The sequence below is a fragment of the Phyllostomus hastatus genome, unplaced genomic scaffold (assembly GCF_019186645.2).
Source record: "Phyllostomus hastatus isolate PE091 unplaced genomic scaffold, TTU_PhHast_1.1 phas_scaffold_78, whole genome shotgun sequence".
NCBI classification, from domain to species: domain Eukaryota; kingdom Metazoa; phylum Chordata; class Mammalia; order Chiroptera; family Phyllostomidae; genus Phyllostomus; species Phyllostomus hastatus.
This window is the reverse complement of record NW_025334041.1, coordinates 115,099,642-115,123,966: the sequence shown is the minus strand read 5'-3', so window position 1 is coordinate 115,123,966 and position 24,325 is coordinate 115,099,642. Positions and strand designations below refer to the sequence as shown.

At 42.8% G+C, this 24,325-nt stretch overlaps 1 protein-coding gene across 13 annotated transcripts in view; it reads left to right on the top strand.

Moving 5' to 3' along the window:
• The window catches only part of LTBP1 (latent transforming growth factor beta binding protein 1), a 362,585-nt gene that overhangs the window by 304,339 nt on the left and 33,921 nt on the right, over positions 1 to 24,325 (top strand). For 8 of the 13 annotated variants that reach the window (XM_045827131.1, XM_045827129.1, XM_045827127.1 and 5 more), the window contains 2 exons: positions 12,696 to 12,821; positions 16,175 to 16,318. In XM_045827131.1, the coding sequence (XP_045683087.1) occupies positions 12,696 to 12,821; positions 16,175 to 16,318 (270 nt within the window). The remainder of the gene's footprint in view (positions 1 to 12,695; positions 12,822 to 16,174; positions 16,319 to 24,325) is intronic. The other 5 variants (XM_045827128.1, XM_045827139.1, XM_045827138.1 and 2 more) reach the window with 1 other exon arrangement.

Below are 24,325 nucleotides of genomic sequence, written 5' to 3'. Positions count from 1 at the left end.
ATAAGGAAGTTTATTGTACTAATAATTGCACCAGTTGTCACCTCACATCTGCTGTAGGTCCTTATTCACATGTCACTTTCTCAGGGAACCCTGAGCACCCTTTCTCACATTTACTTGAATTCCCTAGTTCTATGTCTTTTCCTTCTGTATTGTTTATTGTCGGACCCCCCCACCCCCACCCTCCGCTAGTCTCCAAGGCTGAGAGAGGAATTGTAACCTGTTTTGTTCACAACTGTGTGCCATTGAGAGTAATTAGGACAGAATAAGTATTTGGTGAATGAATGAAGGGATGAAGAGATGGTTTGTAGTAACTCATCCTGGACTCTCAGGAATCACAGAAGATGATTACTCCAAATTGAGTGTGCTGAGCACTTTTGGGAAGCCTTTCCTATTTTTGGAAGACTGACTTCTCTAAGGCACACCCTGCATAATTACTGGCTTCAGCAGTGTTCAAGAAATTAGGCTGTGGCGTCTCAGTACGTGGGCTTGAACTCTTACTTCAGCTCTTCTATGCTGTGAGAACTTGGGTAAATGACTAAATCTTCTGCCTCAGTTCCCTCTGTGCATATTGAGGGTAATAAGAATACCTACATGGAGTTGTAGTGAGAATTAAATATTCCAATGTGTGTTGGCATGTATGAATGGAGCTTGGCTCGTAAAATGTGCTCAGTGACTATGAATTGCTGTTAGAGTTTTAGCACTTCTCAATACTGGTACCATTGTTACTGCCAGTTGTTCCTTTAATACTGGGGCACTTAAAAGGAGGGAGCCTTTAACATCTCTCTGTTTTTATTTGATCAGTGCTTACAAAATACACAACACACTGTCAGATAAAAGAAGCGTTTGTGAATCAAATTGTCTGCTAGTTCTAAATCCAGGTCTGGATATAAATGAATTACTGCATTTTATCTCATTTTAAGCCCAACATTTATTTAAAGTCATATAGAATATAACGCAGTAACTCATTTATATGTGATTTACTTCAACTCTTACCCTTTGTTGCCCCCAAAAGTTTCATGTGGCTCTCTGTCCCCACTCACCCCCTAAGGATTTCAAGTTTTAAAATGTCTTATGTGTCAATTGCCAATAAACTGATGGCTAATGCTGATGCTTGTTTGCATTTATGCATTGGAGTTATTTCTAGAGGTACACTGTCTGTTTCCTGTGGTTTCAAAACGGATCTTTCTTGGCCTCTTATTTGAATATGGAAAAAGAAAAACTAGAATGGTGAAAAAAGTGGGAATTTTTTGGCTGATTTTATATTGCCTCTGGGGCCTCCTGTCAAAAAGATGAATCTGGGTCTGATGTGTTTGGCCTGTGCTTGGGGCCTGCTCCCCGTGCTCACTGGCTGCGCCGCCAGGAGTGGGAAAGGCTGTGCATAAGGAAAGGGAGAGTGCCCGGCCTCACTCTGAAGTGAGCCTGAAACGTTTATTTTTAAGCAAATCTCAGGTGTTAAAATACCAAACTGTTAAATTAATGCACACATAATCCAAGTAGCTATAAATAAATGTGAGACAAAATGGTACTGCATTTTAAAAACATATAGTGTAAACACACAAGTGTATATTTCACACGTACTCTCTTTTGCAAGTGTTAAATATGATAGGAGAAATATGCAGTGAAGTTTAGGATATTTTCCACAAGTATCTAAAGACCTTTTTTCTGAATAGCATACAATGTATATATAATGGAGAATTTATTCAAATATTCTACTTTTTATGACTGTCCATTGTATAATAGTAAATTATGATTTTTTTAATTTCAAGAGGAGAAATTTTTTTAAAGCTTTCTTCTCATTTAAATTTTTAGAAATGTGCCTTTTCTGTAGCAAATTCAAGTCCTTCTCATTCACTTTTCCAGTTTTTATATAATATTCTGTTCATCCCTACTGGGAAGAAATAGGAAGAAAATGGCTTTTTAAATTCAGAAATGCACTTTGGTTCCCTTTTTCTCGAAAAAAGCACAGATGACTTCATGTATTTACAGGTTTTGCTTTTGTGAAAAGCAAAAGTATTTTGCTTCTTCTTTAAAAAAAATATACTACTTTTCAACTTAATCCAGAAAGTTTCCGTTAGAGGTCACGGATATTCAGTTTTCGCTTTTACCCTGCAACGTCGAGGCTTGTCACTGAACAAACATCTGCCACATGCCGTGGCTTCCTCATGCCACCCCGTGTCCCTGTCCTGTGAGGGGAAGACTGTGCCCAGTGCGGACGGCAGGCTTCCCAACCAGCTTAAGGACACGAACGCCCTTTGCAGACCCCGAGATCCCTGAGCCCGTTCACTGAGGAAAACTGAGACAGCACTTTCCCCGTTTTCTTCGTCTTTCACTGCATGAGCTTGTTAATGCAGTTTAAAACGTAAAAGCCAAAATACTCTTCTTGGGTTGTTTTTTTTTAAGCAGCTAATTTAAAATGCTTTTATTTATAAGGATTTTCATCCTTGACCTGATTTTGGATGCTAAAGAGAAAATCTTCATCTGGACGCTTATCCCCCTTCCTTGTCTTCAAAAGCTGAGTGGAAATGAGAACTAAAGACATAGTTTAAATACTTGAAGAATCCTTAGGACTTTTTGGAGTGTTCAAAAAAGTTTACAAAATTTAGAGACTCAGCTTTATGTTTTATCCTCACGTGAAAGAACATGTACTTGCTGTGCTTAGTTATGAGCACAACTCGCTGGATGTTTGGAATCTCTGATCCCCCTGAAATTGATTTTTGCAAATGGTGTGAAATAGAAGTCGAGATTGACTTTTTCCTAAGTGGATGTCCAAGTGGGTCATCACCATTTGTTGAGGAGGTCACCTTTCTCCCGCTGATCTGCAGTGACAACTTTGTCATGGAACCATGTCATCAAATATGCAGTGGACGCCTCACCTCCAGGGCAGTCAGAAATCTGTGTCTAACTTTTAACTCTCCCAAAACTTAACTCTTAATGGTCTCTGGTTGACCTGAAGCCTTACCAATAGCATAAGCAATTGATTAATATGTATTTTGTGTTATATGTATTATATGCTGCATTTTTACAATAAAGTAAGCTCAAAAAAAGAAAATATCATTAAGAATATCATAAGGAAGAGGAAATACATTTATAATATTTCCTGGAAAAAAAATCTGTGTGTAAGTGGACCCACACTGTTCAAAACCCTGTGGTTCAAGGATCAACTGTGTATGGGCCTGTCTCTTTCTCCTTCACTCCACCCCTAAGCTCATCCATTCCTGCACCAATAGCATCTTGTCTTAATAGTAGTAGCTTTATAAGGATTTTTATTATATAGTGCTTTAGATTCTAAATTGTCCAATTTTGTTTTTAATTGAGATTGCCAGGGCTATTCTTGATCCTTTGCATTCCTATGTAAGTTTTATAAGCTTATCAATGTTCACAAAAAATTCTGCTGGGATTTTGATTAGAATCACATTTAATCAATTGTTCGATTTTAGGAGATTTGATATTTTAAAATATTGAGTCTTTCAATTTATATTCCTCTAGTTATTTAGGTTTTCTTCCATTTGTTTTGATGTTTTGTTGCAGGTTTTTTTGTGTGAAGTCTTACATGACATAATTTAGACTTATTCCTATGTTTTCAATATTTGTATGTTGCTATGAATGGTATTTAACATTTTTTTACCCTTATAATTATTTGTTACTGCTGTGTGGATCTGCAGTTTCCTTTGTTGTACATTAACCTTGAATCCATGTCCTTACTGAATTCACTTGCTATTTATACTAGTTTATCTGCAGATTCTTGTGGATTTTGCACATTTATAATTATGTTGTCTGTAAATAATGTAGTGCAAGTTTTATTTTCTTTCAGTAATTATACCCTTATCTCGTCACCCTCTCTAAGACCTCCACCACAGTGCTGAGTAGCAATGGTGACAGCAGAGTGTCCTGCCTTTCATTCTGCTTTGTCTCTTGTTCATGCAGCTATAAGCAGATCTTCCGGTTGGACTTTGCATGGGTTGTCCTTTCCTGCCTTTCCGTGTTCTTGTATTGAAAGGTCTTTTTTGTGAGTGTGAGCAGGATACTATTAATTCTTTTCTAATCCAGATAGACAGTCTTTGTCTCTTACTTAGAAAATTTAGTTCACATACATTAACGTAATTACTGGTATTTGGTTCAAGTCTGTGCTTTAAGTTTTGTTTTCCACTTGTCTTATCTCTTCATTTTTTTCCTTTCCTTTTTTCGGCAGGGGGGTGCCTTCTTATGGAATATTTTTTATTACGTAATCTGCCCCTGTTTATATATATATGTTTTGAAAGAATGTTTCCCTATGATTTTTAGCTAAAAAGGGTATGAATAGGAAATCAAACACACCAAAAGTTAAGATAAATTTGGGATCTGAGACGCACGGGCCCAGGATCTCACATGATTGACAGTGAAACTGTGTGCGGTACTTACCTGAGTGCAGTAGGAAAGTCCATGTTCAGACAGAAAACATGTGTAACTGGAAACTTAGCATTGTGCACTGAGGGAGGGATTAAATCCAAAGCATTTTTATTTTTAACTCAACAGAATCTCTGCATTTCATGTTCAAAAGATTGTACTTTTGGGCAGTATGTCCAGAGTTTTTTGAAACTAAACAAATATAGCTTTGTATCCACCAAACCGCCCCCCCCCCCCAATATACCTTGGCTACATTAAAAAGTATATATTTTTTGTCTTGGGGGTTTTGACTCTTTGTTTGCTTGTTTTCAGTTGAAATTGCCAATGTTGAGAATTGCTATGTTTTCCTAACTTAAAATATGTATATACTATTAAAAATAATAATTAGTAGTATTTTCTTTTTTAAATATATTTTATTTATTATGGTATTACACTTGTCCGATTTTTACCCCCTTTTTCCCCTCCACCCTGCACCCCCACTCCCACCCACATTGCCCCCATCCTTGGTTCATGTCCATGGGTCGTATATATAAGTTCTTTGGCTTCTCCATTTCCTATACTATTCTTAACCTCCCCCTGTCTATATTGTGCTTACCATTTATGCTTCTTATTCCCGGTACCTTTTCCTCCATTCTCCCCCTGCCCCTCCCCACTGATAACCTTCCATGTGATCTCCATTTTGTGATTCTGTCCTGTTCTAGTTGTTTGCTTCATTAGTTTTTGTTTTTGTATTTTTAGGTTTGGTTGTTGGTAGTTGTGAGTTTGTTATCATTTTATTGTTCATTTTTTCACATAATTTTTATCATTTCAAGCAAAGTAAGTGTTTTTTAAAGATCAAGAGCATGATTTGGATGCATTTGAGTATAGTGGTCTATGAAATACTCATGTAGGTTGCATCAGGCAGGCAGTTTGACCAAGTTAAACCTAGTGCTTAGACAGAAGAGTAGGCTGGAGATGCAACTGGGGGTGGTCAGCTGTGGATGGCATTTGGAGCTTTTAGAACAAATGAGGCACTAAGAGACATCATATAATGAGAAGAAAAGAGGACCTAGAACTAATTAACTTCAATATCTAGGGGTCAAGTAAAAGAGAAAGATTGTGTGGGAGTGGCCAAAGGATTAAGAGGAAACCCAGGAGTATGTAGGCCCTTGGAACCCAGGGGCAAAGGGACCAGCTAGAAACACAAGGATTCTATACCATTATCTATGGAGAAAAACTGCAGAGGCTTAAGGGGAGAATTATTTGGGTTTTTTTAAAAGATTTTATTTATTTATTTTTAGAGAGGGAAGGGAGGGAGAAAGAGAGAGGGAAACATCAATGTGCAGTTGCTGGGGGCCATGGCCTACAACCCAGGCATGTGCCCTGACTGGGAATTGAACCGGTGATGCTTTGGTTCGCAGCCTGTGCTCAATCCACTGAGCTATGCCAGCCAGGGCTGGGAGAATTATTTGGTAGGACTATTTCAAATGGCAAATCATTCTCTCATTATGGAGGATGGGTTTGGAGTAGCAATGGGTGGCTGGAAGCACAATCGCCAGATGAAAGGCCACAGTAGGATTCCTGGTGAGAGATGGTGAGGCCCTGAATTAGGATGGAGAGGAGGGGAGAGGTCGGAGGCAGTACCAAGGATGGGATCAGAAGAGGGTGATGACTGGGTGTGGGGAGGTGATAGAGTATGTCTCATATTCTGGGGTCAGATGACTAGGGTGATGGTTGTGGTTTTAGGGTGGTTTTTATTAGGGTTTTGTGAATAGTGAATATTCATCATCCACATGATGCTAATTAAATCAGAGCAGAGTTTCGGTTTAGTTTCTCTAGAACTTCTAGCTGTTTCCAGAAACTAAATGGGAGGCTTCTCTAGGGGGTTGTTCCAGAATAATTTAAGAAAATCTTTTTAAAAGTCGTGAATTTCAAGGCTGGGTTGTTGTTTTTCTTAAGGACCTCTCATTGGCCAGCCTTACTTTCTAGAATTTATGTGCTAGGAAGTTAGCCTTGAAATAACTTTCTTACCTTTGTTATTTCTTGTTGCTTATCTTAGGTTGCCAGCTTTCCCAACATACCTGTGACCCTTGCGGTCCCCTGGGTTTTCTCACCTTCTCGGTCAGGCAAGAGCCTGGCTGTCAAACTCTGCACAAGGGCATCATCTCCATTTCCCAGAATGAAGTTATTTTCCATAACACATAAGGCCCATATTCTTCAGCCTTGTCAGCGTTGCCAGACCTCAGGGAACTGTTTCTAAAGGCTCTTTCCATATCCTATTGTATTGTGTGGACCATCTCCAAATCCAGTTTTTAATTTCCTATTGGCTGCGTTTTATTATTTTTTTTTTTTCCTTTAGGCCGTGCGCTCATCTTCCGTTTAATCCTGGCTTCCCTCCTCTGCTGGGAGAGAGACCTTAATCTCTTCTGGGCCAGCAGCCATGCCATTTAAAAATTCCTTCGGGCCATGATTCAGCTGGGTTAACACTGCTCAGTCCTGCTTCTTGGCCCGGGGCACTGTCTGCTGGTCTGCTTCTGCTCTTTTCGGGAGGGGGTGTGAGGGCCGCGTTTCTCCTGAGGCAGGAACCCCTGCATCCCTTCCAGTGTAAGCCCCTTTTCCTTTGGCTCTATTTTCCTAAGGTTCTGGCACCAAATATTTAACCAATTCCAGTGGGTCAGGAGGCCCTGGGCTGAAATAATGGATCATTTCCTTTTCACGAGAGATCCAGAGAACACCAGTGCTAGACATGCGGTCCAGGGCCTCCTGTGGCTTCTCCGGCCTTACTGCCCGATGGGCCTTTCTGCCAGGGGGCCTCGTAGAGAAACTTCATTCTCAGGACTACACACCTCAGGTATTTACATTTCAGACACAGTGACGATTGATGACAAGGCCTTGTTTAAATGACAGGATGAGGGTACTTGATTTAAACTGCAAGTCAAGTAGCAATAAGTCAAGGATCATGCTCTCTCGCTTCCACCTGTTCATGCTTGTTGGTCCCCCACTCTGGCTGGTTTGTTCACCCTCTCAGCCTGACCCGTAATAGCCATCGCCATGGTGGGAGGCAGGCGGATGTGGTGGATGGAGCCACAGAGGCAGATTCCAAAGAGGGTTCCTTACCCAGGCTCTGTCCCTTTGCCAGCTCTGCCACAGCAGGTTGCATAACCTCGGGGCTAGTTCCTTCCCCTCTCTAGGCCTGTTTTCTGGGTCTTGAAATGAAGGGTTTCAAACCAAATAATCTTCAAAGTCTCGTCAAGTTGATATGGACCATATCATTCATCTAGAAATCTTTGGATGACAGTAAGGCTTTTTCTTCCAACATGCGCAAGAACGGTGAAGGTTTTTCTGTGAATGATCCATTACTAACAGTGGGCCTCTGTTCCATCACCCCCCTCTCTAAAGTGCCCCGGGAACACACAGAGGGCTCGTCAGTGAGCTGCTTCCTCCAACAGGTCGATATGTCTTGCTCAGAATAAAGAAAAAAATCAACAAAGATAGGACATGTGAAGAAAGTATGAGAAAGAAGCACTTCTTTTCTTAAAACAAACTGAAGAGTATATTTGAGAGAAGGAAAAGTAAATTATTTAACTGAAAAAAAAGTACACAAACATGCCATTTTCCCCATGCACATACTTTTCTGTATAATACAGAAAACCTAATGGAATTACTGAGGTGTTGTCATGAATTTCATTGTTGATGTCACAGTTGTGATTTTTTCGTGAGTAACTAAGGTTTACCCGACCCCAGAGCCTTTTACACAGGCATGCCTCCTGTTCCTGCTTTCACTTTTCTTCGTAGTTCACCTTCCTGAAGCAAGAGGGTGGTAGCGAGTCTCTGGCCTTCAATCTTTCAGAATTGACGGTGTAGGTTTGGAGGTCTGCTTTCTGGAGAGAACCGCTGATAACGCTTAGTAAGTTTTAGTAAAAACGAGTTATATTTAGTAAAATATTGATAGCCAAAAATTGCATGAGAAATCAACAATTCTTGCAGCAATATACCTACCTGATTCGCTTGGGGTGCTGACCAAGCAAGAGCCGTGCACGGGTGACGACGCCAGGGAGGGTTCTCACAGGTGCCGCGGCAGCGTTTGAAATTTAGTTTCATCTTCAAAACCCAACTTCAGCATAAAACAGGATGGGTCTCACTTGTCCCTTTATGAAGCTTGCATCTTGACAGGGCTTTTATTATTATATAATCATAATTTTTTTTAACATTTGCTTTTATTTTGATAGAGTTCATCTTAATTGTAGCAGTTCTGTAAGTTGCTTTACATACAGAATGAACAAGGGAAAAATATCTCAGAGAGCTCACCTGAAAAAAAAATCTAACAGAATAATGGTTTTTCTAAAATACAGACCATTAGTCAGAGAAGCGAAACAAACATCTTCTTATTAAAGCTGTTACCTTATCTCATTGTTGAAAGCATGAAACTGCTGAGCATTACAGTCTATCATTTTTATAAAATACTAGTTGTTGAAGAGCCAGTCTCCAGCGGGCATTCCAGGTTGTTTTTTCCTATTTGTTCAAATTAAAAATGTTGCTCATCTAAACTTTCTCTGTCAATCACTGTCACAGTAGGTCTGAGACTGCGAGATGCCCGGTAATTAACAGCCATCTCAGGACTCATTCACCACACGGTCAGTTCCTCAGTCGATGAGCTGGCAGTCATTAACAAGGAAGCTTCGTCTGCTGTAATGGCATAGAATTACCAAAAAGGGAAGCAAGAGACTTTGTGTCAGGGATCTGGTCTGAAAAGCCACCAGATTTCTTCTAGCACTTCTTCTTTGCTATTCACTGTCCCTTTTAGTAGAGAAATAAGGTGCTGGGGAGGCTCAGCCAGAGAGCCCCCACCCCCAAAACAACGGATAAGCACAGTAATGGCACAAAATGCTCTGGGAGCAGAGAGGAGGGGCCCTGAAATCTGCTCTTGGAGTAGCTACAGAGGGTGCCACGTAGGAAGGACCCCTTGGATCGTCTCCTGCAAAGCCAGGAGTTTCCGAACAAAGCAGGTGGAGGGAGATTTGTAGTGGAGGAAGGGGTGTGCACCAAGTCACGGAGAAATGACCTAAAAAACATGGTGTTTTCAAAGAACTCTGATACGCTGGTGGGGATGAGTATTTACCTGGAAGGAGGTTGGCTGGGCGCGGTGGCCAGACCTGCGGCCAGAAGCCAGACGACGAAAGGCGCTCTGTGCTCTGCTAAGGAGAGCGCTTGGAATCCTCTAGCCCAGAAGGATACTGAACATTCTGAGCAAGGGAGAGTACTGACAGGGCTGCAGTTTGGTGGAGAAAGGATGGGAGAGAGGGCAGCAAGGCTGGAGATAAGGAAGCCAATCAGGAGTACGAGTTTCAGGAATGTTAGATCAATGGGTACGATGGGGGAGGGGTGGGGAGGAGGAGCGAGAGAAGGATGGCTCAGATTTCTGGCCTGGGTGACTGGTTGGAGTCTCTGACGGAGGGATTATAGGCGAGATGGAGGAGATGTGAGGCAGGGAGTGATAATAAGTTCAATTTATTACAAACATGTCCGGTCGGTAGTAGGTAAGTGGTTCTCAAGGACAGAGGCTGACCCTTGAGAAAGACTGGGAAATCAGTCTAAAAGTGGTAATGCAAGCATTTCCGAATCTCTTTCCAGCCCTTAGATCCAGTGGTTCAATGAATAATGTGAGCTCTTGACCAACGTCCGTTCGGGGAGACTAAAATTAGCAGCGGTCTGTGTGAAGTGATTCGATGACACGGTGTGGTTACTCCTCTCGTGGTTGGGATCAGCAGATAAGTTGTAATCCCAGCCTTACGCTGACAGTGCACATCCATCAGGACAGATTTCTGGAGCGTCTTCTTTGTGTTCAGTGCTGCAAGGGAGATTTCATTTTTTTTTTAGATGTAAAATAATATCATGGGGCTTTCCATTCAGGTTGGGGAGGTCAGCTGTAGAGGCAAAAGGGGAAAAAAAGGAAGAATAAGAGGTGAGAGATTTCTCACTAAGTTCAGGAAATGCGGTTTAGGAGGTTTCACACTTGCTAAGTTTGACGTCACAACAGATCCAATGGTGTGTGGCACAGAACACAAAGGATCCTGGCTGGAGAGGAAGACTTGGGATTCATTCCGAGGACCGTGGTAGTTGCAGTTGGGAGAGTGTGGACAGGGTGGAGAGGGGAGCTCTGAGGATGTCGCTGCTCCCAGAGTGTGCCTGAGTCCCCTTCCTTCAGGTGGTAAAAGGTGAGGGCCAAGTAGTGGTTATAGGTAGAATGAGATAAGGGTCTGTCTCTGGTTATGAAAAGAGAGATTTCTAGGAGGGGGTGTTGACCAGACTTAGAGGTCAAGGGTGATAGTGACTAATTGGCAAATGAGCTGGGGATTTAATGATGGGTCAGTCACCGGTGGCTTTTCTCAGAGGGGTTTTGAGAGGGGGAGAGTCAGGAAGGAGTACGAGGAGTAATAGTAATAGTTGACATGCATTGGATGCTTCCTCCGTTACATGCCAGGCAGTGTTCTTAAAATAACATTTTATGCATGTTATTTTGTTTAATCATCACAGTAACTCTAGAAATACACTAGTATTATTAGTTACTAATATTAGTATTGCTGCAATTATTTCCTTATACTGATAAGATACATTGGGAAATAAAGGCAGTGAGTATAGACAGTTGTTTTGAGACATTTTGTAGTGACAGAAAGAATGGAAAAGCACAGTAGGTGACATCATGGTCAAGTGACAGCTGCTCCAAGAACTTCTTTAACATTTTTGAAGGCAGTGAGGAAGGAGCTGGGGATGGAGTGGGGAGAAGGGGGCATAGTTGAAGATGCTAGCAGGGCAGGCTTGAGGGAGAACAGACTGGTGGGCTTGGGAGAAAGGGCCCAGCCTTGGAAGTTTTCTTCTTCGGGTTGAGAAAACTAAGAAAGCTTAGATGCAGGCACTCACATTTTGCAACTGCAAAAGGGAGACAGTCTCTGGACTGTCTGTTGTCTGTGTTGGAACATGAGGAAGGGAAGTGAGGCACTTGCCAAAAATCGTTGAATATATCTTCTTTTACAAAATTTCTTGGACTCGGCTTTAAAAATTTTCAAATGAGAAAAGCTTGACTTTATTAACATGAACTCTCCAAAACTAAATTCTGTCAAGTGCAATTTGACTTGTCATTTTCTTTATCATTTGTAATTCTTGTCTCATTATTTGAACCCAAAAGCACTGTCTTCTTCAGATGTATTTAGATACAGTAATTGCATTTTCTTGTTTTCTCCCAAAACCCATATCTGGGGGCTGGGAAGCCCAGAGTGGGCGGGACAGAGAGCCTGGCCAATGGAAGCGTGCAGAAAACAGAACGGAGATGGGAATGAAAGAACATCAAGGAAAATTAATAACCAAGGGTAAAGAGAACCCTATCTGAAAATGCTTTTGTGACTCTATAAATGAGATCACTTTTATGAGAACATTTTTTATTAATGGTGGGGAAAAGGCCCAGGACCACTGTCTATCATCAGGTTTATAGAGAGCAAAATGAATTTACCAGGTTGGCCGCTGACTAATCAGCTGGAGCAGCATTGACCTTGAAGATCCTGAGTGGCTGTAACTTGGTGACAGGAAATCTTTCCTCGTGAATAACTGGGACTGGCTGGCCAGCTACACAGCTGAACTCATCAGAGTCTCTGTCCCTTCCCACTCCCTCTCCCCTGTCTTTCTCCTCCTTCCTCCCCACGTTCCCTCTCCCTCCTCCTCCTCCTTTCTCCCTCCCTTCTCCTTCCCCTCTTCCTCCTCCCTTCCTTCCCTCTCCCTTCCCACTCTCTCTTCCCCTTTCTTCCTGCCTCTTTCTCCTCTCCTTTCTCCCCCTCCTCTCCCCCTCCTCCCTACCTCCTCCTCGTTCCCTTCCCCTTCATGGGAATTCTGGTTAGACTTGATCGAGGTCATCTTGGAGCTGAGTAACCACTGCCCAAGCAGGCAAGTGCGTCTTGCAGCCCCTAACTCTTCGAATAGAACTGTTAGTATTTACCACAATCATAACATGTGACAATGCCTCCACATAGGAGCTCTGTAGGAATACATGGTAATCTCCCTTGAAATAAAGAGTCAAAAACATAGAGAAAATACTGACCATGGTCATTAACAGTGGTTGTTTCTGTTTGAAACCATTTCCTGAGAAAAAGTAAATGTTTTGTCATACAACCCAGTGTTTTGTCTCTTAAGACATTTTCATCAAAACATTTTATTTCCGTGTAAAATGTTTTTAAAGTTCATCCTGTGTAAACATGGTCATCTCGTACTAATCGGGGTGTGTTGACAGCCTGTTTCTCCATTAATACCTGGTGTTTGTCGGTCTGTGTTTTGTGTCTTTTTTGCAGATATTGATGAGTGTGTAAACAACACTATTTGTGACAGTCACGGGTTTTGTGACAATACGGCCGGCTCCTTCCGCTGCCTGTGTTATCAGGGCTTTCAGGCCCCACAGGATGGGCAAGGGTGTGTGGGTGAGTTTTTAGATTTCTTTTTCCCCAACACATGTCATATCTCGCTCCGCTTGGAAAGGAAATCAAAGTGATCAACCACAGGAGAGAGTGCAAGCACGGTCATTTGGGCAGAATTTCATCACAGTTTGCTTTTGTCACACAATTTGGGGCTATGCACAAATGTCCCGTGGCTCCTGAAATGGTTGGGGACATTCAGAAATATAGAAGTATGTAACTTTGAATGTAAATGAATGTTCAATGACACACCTGTTTAAACCCTTAGCTGAGTGTGCAGAACTCTCCTGTCTCTCCCGCACAGGAGACAGAGTGCAGTGTAGGGGGACAGCTTGTCTGTCTTCTCCCTGCACCACCTCGGGCAGTGCCTTTAAGGAAAGGTGTTAGCAAGACTTCCAGTTTCCAGGAGTGACAGCTGTAAAGCAATGCTTTGGGTCGTGCCACCGTATTTCTTTGCTCTTCCAGGATTGACAGGGCGAAGGTGTCTTGAATTTCGTCAGGTGTCCTGATATATTGTGCAGCGCATGACCATGCAGAAGAAGAGGTGCAGCATCTCATTGTCTGAGCAGCTGTGATTTGTTTCATTCAAATGCATTATGACACACATTTGCAGTTTAGAGCAATTAAGTGGGAAAGAGAAGAATGGCTCTTAAATTTAAAACTTCACCTATAGCAAGGCTTTTTCTTTATTCTTAATTAAGGAACATAACTCTTTGTGGTAAATGGCACTTGCTTGAGGAGGGGCCAGTAACTTTGTAGTTCGGAAATTTGCAGTAAAAGCATTAATTCATTTTTCATTCAGATCAAACTGGGAAAACAAAATCTAGGTGTTTGGAAGTTTAATGATAAAATTAGTTAAAACAGCAACCACTTTTAAGGTAACATTATCATAATTGCTACTTCCAGTGACCGCTTTAGTCTCCTTTGCACTAAAATACAAGCGATGAAAGTTATCTGACATTCATGAAATATTTTGACTAAATAGGTCATGTGATCTGACCCCCCGCTTGCCTTCTCAGCCTCACCCTGTCTTTGCTCACCTTTTGCATTCCAGGGACATACAGCTGCTTGCAGTTGCTTGTGTGACTGTGCAGTGACTTGGCTGTTGTTTGCTCCCTCTGCTGGGAATGTCCTCCCAGCTTCCCCTCCCACAGCCTGGACTCACCCCACTCATTGCTAAAGCCAGAGGCTAGACGTCATCTCCTCCCAGACACTGTTTCTCTTCCTTCTCTCACTCTCAAACTGAGCCGTTACCCTCCTCCTGCTTCCAGAATACCTTGAGCAAATTCTATTGCAGAATTTACACCCTTTTTTTGGAATAACTCAATTATGTGTACAGCCCACAGCCACCTCCTGCAAGGCAACGAGCTCCCTGTGACTGAGAACTTTCTCTCTCCCTTGGCTGGACCATACCTGTTTGTAGGTGCTCAGTAAATGTTGTTGAACTGTTTCTGAGACATCAGATACTGAACCATTGACTCTGCACAGCTCTTACAACCCCTGGCGAGTGTCCGTTTCTAACCAGCCAGATGAGCTCACTGAACCCATGTTGAAGTTTCAGCTTGGCACACAAAACGCCACCCTTTAAGAAATAGTTTCTATCATTTTAGTGAACTCAACAGGTGTCCTCTTGTCTGTTTATTCACTCCTTCAGAAATACTCACTGAGTGCCTGTCATGTGCACTTGACCGCACTGATGTTCTGGAGGATTTAAACTAGGATGAATCAGCCTGGATACCAGCCTTTGGCCATGCTGTTTCCTCTGCTGGGCTCCTCCTGACTGCCTCCCCTCTCCCTCTCTACCGCTTCTTGGTACCACCTGCTCATCCTGCAGACAGAGCTCAGTTCCACTGTCATTTCCCTAACCCACCCCTGCTCTAAGGCCCGCTGTCTTGTGCTTTCATGATGCTCTGTACTTCCTGTTCTTAGCACTTACCACAGCCCATATGATTGATTATCTGATTAATTTCCCTGACTCGACCATAAGCTTGGTGAAGGCAGGAGCTGGACCACTTGACTCATGGTTTCTTCCCCAGTACCTGAGGAAGTAAACTAGAAAATATTTTTTGATTGAGTGAATACAGCCTGATGGGAAAGATTTCGGTAGCCCTGTAAATAATACCAGTTAGAAAGTAGAACGTTCCAGTTGACATTTACCTAAAATTTGACAAATGGGAACTGGCAGATTTCTAAAGTCAATTTTTCTGGTCTAAATTAGGACTGTCTGGGTTGATTAAATATACCACCTCTTTGCTTTACTTTATGTTACAATATCTTTTGACAAGGGAAAACCAGCTCATTGGATTTTTATCTGTTTCTATACAAAGTGAAATAGAAAACTGAGTAATCATTCAAATAAGTCAAGATACATAAACTTTCTGTTCAATTAACTGAGCCTAGCCAGTGAAAATAGGGTATTTTTTTCTGAATGATTTGGGTAGCCGATCAGATTTTTAACTTTGTGTAAACTGTCTCCGAGTGTGCCCATGAAGTCTGATATTGTACATGCTGAATGCTCAAAACACAAAAGCATTTCAGATATCAAGTCAGGTGCTTTGCTGAGCGGGCTACTCATTAATAAAATTCCTTAGGAGGAGTAAAAGTGAGTGGCAGTATTGGGCAGAGTCAAACATAAAATTAGCCTTTCTTTACAGCTGTGCCCTTGCATATTATAAGCAGTAGATTCCTTGACTATCTTTTAATTATGTATATTTAATTTAAGTGCAAGAGAAAAACATTTAGCAAAACAGAAATTACACTGTGGAACACCAAGAGAGTTTTTAAAAGCACTGTGAAATCAGTGAGAAGTTACTGAATGGACTTGTTTTACGTGAATGATGAAAGTGGCCCACTGAATATTTCCAGGTGTCTCTGTACAATCTGCATGCTGGTTGTTAAACGAGGGACATTTTGGCTGCTAGAGAACTATGCTCCAGACATTTAAGTGGATTTAAAACCATTTTTTAAAATGAACTTAAAGAAGTGTATGATTTCTGAAATGCCAATGGGGATCCTTTTCCTTGAATTAAGAACTGGCTTACTTAAGACTTCATCCTGTGAAAAAGTTAGGGAAGAGGAAACGAAAGAATCCAAGGGTGCATAGGGTGCTGGCATACAATTCTGGGTTGTCCCTTAAAAGGCAGAATTGAAATTTGGAACCTTGGCTTTGCATTTCCCCTGACCTTCCCTGCAAACCACATCGTGCAGCCGCCCCGCCTTCGGGAGCAGCAGGGTTTGGCTGCTCCCTGCCATCACCGTGTCTTCAGCAAATGCTGCTGCTAGCCTTGGCACAGCCGGTAAAATGAAGAGCTGTCAGAAGCGAGGCATGTGTCCGACTTGATCTGTGTTCCCTCTTCCAGATGTGAACGAATGTGAACTGCTCAGTGGCGTGTGCGGCGAAGCCTTTTGTGAGAATGTGGAAGGCTCCTTCCTGTGTGTGTGTGCTGACGAGAGCCAGGAGTACAGCCCCATGACCGGGCAGTGCCGCTCCCGGGCCTCCGCAGGTAAGTCACAGTGCCATGTGGAGGGGATGCGGGGCTCCCCTCGGGGATCTGTGTCTACACAGGTTTGGGCCAAACGCTCCAGGAATGAGGTAAGGGATAACCAAATGTTTTGGCACCGTACTGTCTCTGGAAGCTTCTGTGCTCTCCCCGAGCCTGCCTTATCGGTGGAATTAGGATGTGACTGAGGACTGTTTGGGCTAGAAGGCCTCCAATGTGCATTCCAATCCGGAGATGCCGTTAGCTAGGGCACGGGATCCAAAGGGATGAGAACATTTACTGGGAATTGCTGAAAGCCCAGAGAGCCATCACTCGGGGTTTCATATGGCATCATCTCATTAAGTTGCATAATCCTCCTTTCTTGGCCCTTGGAGAAACATATCTTGACACTTCTCTAAATTAGGAGCAACATATAGGCCTCTCAGGATCTACAAAGACTTCCACTTGGAATTCTTAAGGTGTTTTTCCAGAGTTTGGCCTAGAGAGTGGCTGTGTTTGCATTCATTTAAAATTGGATTTAGGCTGTGTTGTCAACGGCGCGGATTGAAATGGAGGAATGATGCTTTTCCAGAGAAATTAATCAACTTCCAGATCAGCCTTTTAGTCTGTGCCATGTCGCTATAGCTTGGTTGGGTTTTAAGAAAAGCAAAAGACTAACTGGTCCTTTGAGAGCCAGCTAAAATGACGCATAGACCGTTTTGCTTTCTTGCTTAATATCAGTTGAATTTATCCACTGCTTCTAAGAAAGCTTTCACTATTCTGCAAAGGGGTACACTTGTTCTGTGAAAAACAATCGTTGCAAGTAATAGGGAAAAAATATGAAGCTACACATTTCTGTCCGCACACATTTTACCTCTCAATTTTTAACTAGAGAAAGGAGGGGAGTGCAGATTTAAATGAACAGACAGTAATTCACAAACATTGTGAAGGGGAGGAGCTTCGGGAGGGAAAGCTTGCTCTTCATTCAGCACCTGTGCTGTAGAGAAAGGACTTCTTACCTTAGTCTCACCTGTAATAGCAAAAACAAATGACCAACAAAAGTAATAATAAAAAACCTGGCTGGCCAATAATGGTATGCATTAAGTAATGGTCTTTTTCTTATTCATCTTTCATTTTTATAGAGTACCTCCTCACCCATAGTGTTATTTTGACTTAGATAATTTATGTGTCATAATACTATATAGTCAGTAAATGAACTGCATAGAGGTTAGGTGGTCATGGTAAATGCGTGTGATACAGTGTGAAGTGAAAAAAATAAGATATTCCAGTAATCACAATCCATGGATAGAAGGAAGAAGAGAATATGCAAAATGACTTGGAATCAATGAAAATTTTAGTTTTTCCCTTTATTTTCCAAACTTTAAAAAAATAATTGAAATTGCAATGACCAGGGTTTTGTGGTCTGTGAACTAATTTCCAGCTGTGTAAGCTTGGGCATCTCATTTGACATCTATGAATTCTTATTTTCTTATCTATAAAATAGGAAGGTTATATTTACCTCACAGAGGTTTATTAATTTTTTAAAAAGTCAGATATGTAAAAGCCCTTTGTTAGTGGCAAAGTACTGTATAAAATAATAAAATAGTAAGCTATAACCCAAACCCTTAAGGAGTGTTTATTTCCCATCCTTGTATGAGCTCTTCTGAGACAATAGACCTTTCCACTGCAAACATTTTCTTGCTAAAATGTCTTAGTAATATGAAGAAATGGTTCATTCAGCTTGCATAGCTTTAATTAGGGTATATGTCTGGGATCCTAAAGCTTGCTCATTTATTTTTTGGAGATTTCACATGCCTTAATGGGATCATGTGAACCACTGAAGTTTAGTCATGAGACCATCTGAACCACTTTTGGTGAACTGGACTAGCTCACTGAAAACTTCTTCTTAAAACTTTGTCTCTTTTTGTTTTTATCAGTATAATCTGACTAAACATTAACTGGTGAATCTTATTAATTTCTGTAGTTCCTAGCATTTCTGGCTTGGACCATATCTCAGTTTGTATAGTTCTTGGCGGACTTGGGTTATATGGAGTCTTCAGTGTCCTGAGAGACAGATCAGCCATAAACTCTAGTGGGGACCTTCTCCCTGGCTTCAGAGCCAATAACTGATCACTTCTTTGAAAAAGGTGATGAAAGCTGAAAATCATAAAAGTGATAATACAGCTTTTAAATATTTAAAATTTAATTTAAAGAATTTAAAGGTGCATTCATTCACCAAAGTCTGAGGAAGGACCAAGGTCTTTCTCTGAGTAGAAGTTCACTGTCAAGGGTCTTCCAAGCTTGTGTTGCGTACAGCATATCTACCATCCATTATCTACACTGCCAGCAATAAAGGGGGTAAGAATTTAAAGGCCTTTTCAGAGGTAAATGAGTGCAGAATCCTTCTAGAGTTTTACGATTTTTCTCAGTTCTTTACAGCTGTCTTATTCATGCCTATTTGATAGCATTCCTTTCACTGAATAAACTGTAGCCTTTCTAAAGCTTTAACTTGTTCCAGAAACAGCTCTTGTACTCACACTTGCATTTTATTGGTTTGTATACCCTTTAATTGTGTACTCACAATCGTCAACACCCTGGCACAGAAAGTTTGGGAGCAAGCGTAGCTGCATCTCGGTCGATGCACTGTTCAACACTGGAGACCGGAAGTCTGCGGACCGCCCAAGAGTGGCCGGCCGACTCCGAGCAGTTCTCCTGCGGTGGGCGTCCGCCAGCCTGCTTTCAGAGGGCGAGAGAACACCAGTTGATCCACCGAGTTGGTTAAATGGAAGCTGGATAAGAAGCGTTTGTGTTCTCCTCCAGCCTTAGAGCCTGCTGCTACACAGAACAAAACATTTTGTACTGGGCTAAGTTTTTAAGAAGGATTCAGATTAATTTTATTATAGACGTGACAGACTAACAGATTTCATCCTTCGAGAAAACTGTTAAGAAAGGAAGGATACATTTGCAGTGTAGGCTGTGACATTCTGACTCGGCTGTAAAATTTCCCCAGCACCGTGGACCTTCCAGCAATGAGCAGGAACATCATAACCTCAGGCGGTGTCATACTGAGGACAGAACTGGGCCTGAGGGGTGGCTGTCAGGAGGGCAGGTTTCAGGAAGGCAGAAGAACTTTCCAGTAACTACAGGGTCAGCAAATACCTGTCTCGTGAAGTCGAGGTGTTTCCCTCGCAGGAGTCCCCAACCTTCAAGCTGAGATCCTATACTGGTCCGTGGCCTGTTAGGAACCGGGCCGCACAGCAGGACGTGAGCTTGGATGTAACACACTTGAATCATCCCAAAACCATACCCCCTCCACCCGTCCGTGGAAAAATTGTCTTCCACAAAAGCAGTCCCTGGTGCCCCAGAGGCTGGAGACCACTGCTAGAGAAACTGTGGGAATTTCCCTATGGGTATCCAAGAACTGGAGCAGTACCCCCTGGCAGAAGGGCACCCCCTTCCAGCAGGACGTTGTCCCAAGTGACCTTTAAGGTACTTTTGAACTTGAATGTCCTAGGGTTTTTATTTGTGAACTACATCTTGGCTTTCACCTAATTATTTTTTAGGTCTGGTCTAATGTTTTTCACTGCCTGGGCCTTGGGCCACTAATGGACATTGCTGTGCATTACCTAAAAGCACCTGAAACAGAAATAACCGAGAAGTGGCCACACCGGACCCCTCATCACACGGAAGAGGGGATGGGTAGGAAATGTGGCCTGATGCTCGTGTTTCCTCAGTGCCTGTGATAATTGCTCAGTAAACACTTTATGTCCTTGGGCACGCTAAAGGAAGCAGTAAATATTTAGTCTTGGCAACTGCAGCCTTCAAGCCCTACCCACGAAACACTATTCTCTGCCTTGATTCGTGCACAGAAGAGACTGCGGTAGAAGCTGAATCTTATTTTTAAAACAGAAAGTATAGTGAAAAGAATGCAAAGGGACATATTATAATTGATGTAGATGTTCCTTACTTTCAGAAAAGCAAATAAACAAGATCAGAAATGATAAAACATATATATATTGGAGTGAAAATTTGCATTATGAAATAATTGTTCTTCACACAATTCATTATAGGGTTTCCTTAAGTATCAGTTTTCTCTAATATATTTGAGAGCTTATTCTCACATCACAGGCTAGGACCCAGACCTAGCTAGAACCCACATCTGAGACGCACCTTAGTGATTTTCCAGCCCAGCTCCTGTACCTCAGGTGAGGAGGCCACATTCCAGAGGGAAGTTCTGAATGTTCCTGGGGTCCTGTAGCCACTGCTGGGCAGAGTGGGCACAGGGACCCGACTCCGGGCCCCTCCCACTTTCCTGTTCCTCCAGACTGGGGACACCACGGCACCACATTCTTCAAAAAAATTGGCTTCCTTTTCACTCATTTCTTTGTTTTATTCTGATTATTAAAACAATGCATGCTCTTCCTAGAAAATTGGCAAATACAAACATCAGATCAAAAAAGAAAGTCTCCCCCAGAGTCACCGTCCTGGGATAATCTGCCACCATGCTGACCTCCAGAGTGTGAAGGGACATCCACACTTCAGCCACCTCCACAGAACTGTCTTCTGTTGGACCCTCAGCCCGGGGAGCTCAGCGCTCAGACCCTTCACCTGAGGGACACACCTTTCTCCCGAGTCAGCAGTGAGCGTCTGTATGCTGACGCCATTGGTCAGCACAGGCTCTGTCTTCGGAAACGATGACAATGGATTCTGGTCTTCCCTCCCCTTGTTTTCCCTCCCACTGATTTCAGGACAGCGCTCCTACCCGCACCTCTGTTACCCCTGTGGGTAACCTCCCGCCTCCCGGACTGCTCTTTTTCTGTCTGTTCTCGGACTCTTTATCTGTTGCCCATTCCTGAAATAATGCTGCCCCAGGGAGACGACTGTCCCAGGGAGATGCTGCTCAGCTCTGTTTTGACTCTGTATTCTTCTCCTGGGATATTTTGTCCTCTTCTCTGAGCCAGCTGTGGTTACTCATACGATGTGGGCACCTTCTGCCTCTGCCTGTCTCCTGAGGGCCACGCTCCCATTCACAGCTGCCAATCATTGGACCTTTTTCCTGGGGTGTATCATAAGTGTCTGTCTGAAATTGTTTAAACCAAATTAATTACTGTTCTTTCTCCACCCTGTTACTCTCCCTGTGTTCACTCATCAATAGCCAAACATCAGTCATATGTAATATAATTTTATATATTACATATGTAAAGTCATATGTCATACATAATTTTTTCCCCTTCCTTCCACATCATCAAAACAACCTGCCATTCCTACCCCAGTAGCACCCTCTGCCTCCCTCCCCGTGCCTCTGTTACCCCTGTGGGTGGCCAGTCCTGCAGCCCTTCCTCCCCAGACCACGCAGGCACCGCCCGACTTCCCTTCCGGGCTGTCCCGTCCATGGGTTCCTGCTCCACTGCTGCCACAGTGTCTGTTTTCCAAGCACACATCTGGCTGTCTTTCTGTAAACTTTCAGCTGCTTCCTAATGCTCACAGCATGAAGTTCAAATCCATTAGCAGGGCAACACGGCCACTTTTCTTCTGTCTCATGCCTCTTTGCATCCCCTGTAACCTAGCTCACTGCTGAGCACAGGGCCTGAGCTATGACAGACCCTCAGGACCTGTTAAATGACATCGCCTCCCCACATTGGAAAGTGTGTCCCTTGCATACCCTACCATCTCATCCCCAGCTAGTTGTGTAAAATAAAAGCAATTATGCATTGTGTCAAAGATATAGAGGGGCCATACTTAGATGAGGAGTTACCTGTTCACACTGCTGTGTAGGGGGGCGGTTCCTCCATGAGCTTTGGTCAAGTCACAAGTGGCACAAAGGAAAAGGGGTGTTTCCCTGCTGTCAGGGGACGGGAGCCAGTCCCCCTCCTGGTTCTGACATCTGAACCCAAACAGAGTTCTTGATTTCTCTTCCTGGTGAGGGGCACTGCAGGCTGTGTGTGCGCGAGCATGTTTTTGTTAAGGCAGGAAACCGCATAATATCATTCAGCTGTTGTATTTGGCAGAGTGAGATTTTTTTCTAATGTGTTTAGTTAACCTGTAAGATCAATTAACATAAAGTTTTAAAAAAATAATTTCTGGTGGGAAAAAGTTACCTTTGGTAGGAGGAAAAAAAGAATGAAAGACAGTGAGACTACAGTATTTAGAAGACAAACACTGTAAAATGCCATAAAACTCTCACGGTCTTAATGTGTCTTTGTGATGGATTTATACCATAAATGTAGGTAAGGCTGAAGAAAATGTGCTCGTTTGTTTTTTCTTTGTTTTTGTTTTTAAGTCGGGTCAAATTTCTTCTCACATTCCAAAAGGATACTGAGAAGAATTTACTAATTACGAAACCATGCTTTTATTTTTATGAATTTTTTCTGCTTGTTACATATAGTATCTAAAATGACACCTGAGCTTTTAACAGATGTTGATATTTGAATGAACTGACATATAAATAGGTCAAAGTGACAGGTTCCAGCTATATAAACGAACCATTTTATCTTAATTCTACAAGAGACACGTACACTTTTGCATTAGAAATGCATGTTGTATCTTAGAATTTGCTGTAAAAAAAGTCTCAAGAGGAAGAGTTTGTACATTTTCTTTTAAATGTTTCCGAACATTTTACACGTGCCTTCCAACGTGGCTTTAGTTTCGTGGTCCTCTTCACTGGCGCTCACGATGCGCGCGCCCACGATGCGCGCGCCCTCGATGCGCGCGCGTCTGTGATGGGGCCAGTGTTGCTGTGACGTCTGCTCACGTCTCGTCTCCACAGGCGCTTCCCGCTCCCCCCATACTGAGGTGTCTTTCCATTCTTCTCTCTCGGCAGGGCCTTATCCTGCTCCCAGAAGCCTCTTCTCTTACCCATCCCTGCCCGCTTTTCCTGCCCTCGCATTTCCAGTCTCTGCTAATACTTCCCTAAGTCACAGACTGGCTCCCCTCGCCTTCTCCCCTGTTTAGTCCTATTCCAGAACCACTTCTCCCGTTCTCTTCTAACTCCTTCCCCAGAAAACCAAGAACAAAACAGCCTTCACTCTATCCAGCAAGTAACTGTTGCCTGCCTTGGAGGTGTGGGGCCCAGAGGCCTCCCGGGAGGACTGGCGTTGTCTTCAAGCCCGGCACCTAGGTCAGAAAGGCAGCTCTCACCTGCTCACGTGTCAGTGCATTCCTGCCTCTCCCTCGGGCCCCCAGTCCTCCTGTGGCTCCCTCTGCAGACCCAGCATTCCTTCACTCCACTCTACCCACACAGAGCTAAGTGCACTTGTGCTTTTTACTCCTCCTCGCCCCATCACATCTTATTTGCTGGCCAATCTCTTTAAATTTTATTTTTCAAGAACATGGCTCAACTGTCAACTCCTCCAGGGAGCCTGCCATGATTGCCTCGCTCGCCCCATCCTTCCACAGTGTGGCTTAGGTGCTTGGGACTTATTCTCTCAGCACCACCTAATTCATTTCTTTAAAGAGGGTATCTGTGTGGAGAAATGTTTTTCGAAGTATTTTTTTCTCTTGTATTTTGCTTTCTAACCTTTATTTTGACTTCTTTCATGTCTTTTACCACCTGAGGTTACCACCTATCTTCCTTTTTCTTTGCATCCGTTCATCTTCAGTCCATTCCTATGGTCCGTGTTTATTCTCTGAAACTCACTGATGGCTTCTCTTGAATTGCACTTACACATACACACGTACACGTGTCTCATCTTCCAAGTCCTTGAATTAGGAAACTAGGGGGAATAAAAGGAATACAAGAATTGCCAACTTCTCTGTTACTCCTCCATGGAATGTTACACTAGAATTCCTTTTCTCATAAAAACATGCCTGTGGTGATTTTAAAAATAAAAAAGAGAGAAAAGCATCCTGAATAATTCTGTTGAAAGGAACTTACTGAACATGATCACTGCAGTCGCAGAGTTTCCCGAGATGGTGTGTTTTTCAAGACAGTGGCAGGCAGGGGTTTCATTTGCGGACACTGTTTATTTACTCTCGCATGGTTGTGGTGTTCCTCTTTGGCCACCGTCATAACCCTGACTGTCCCAGGGGGTT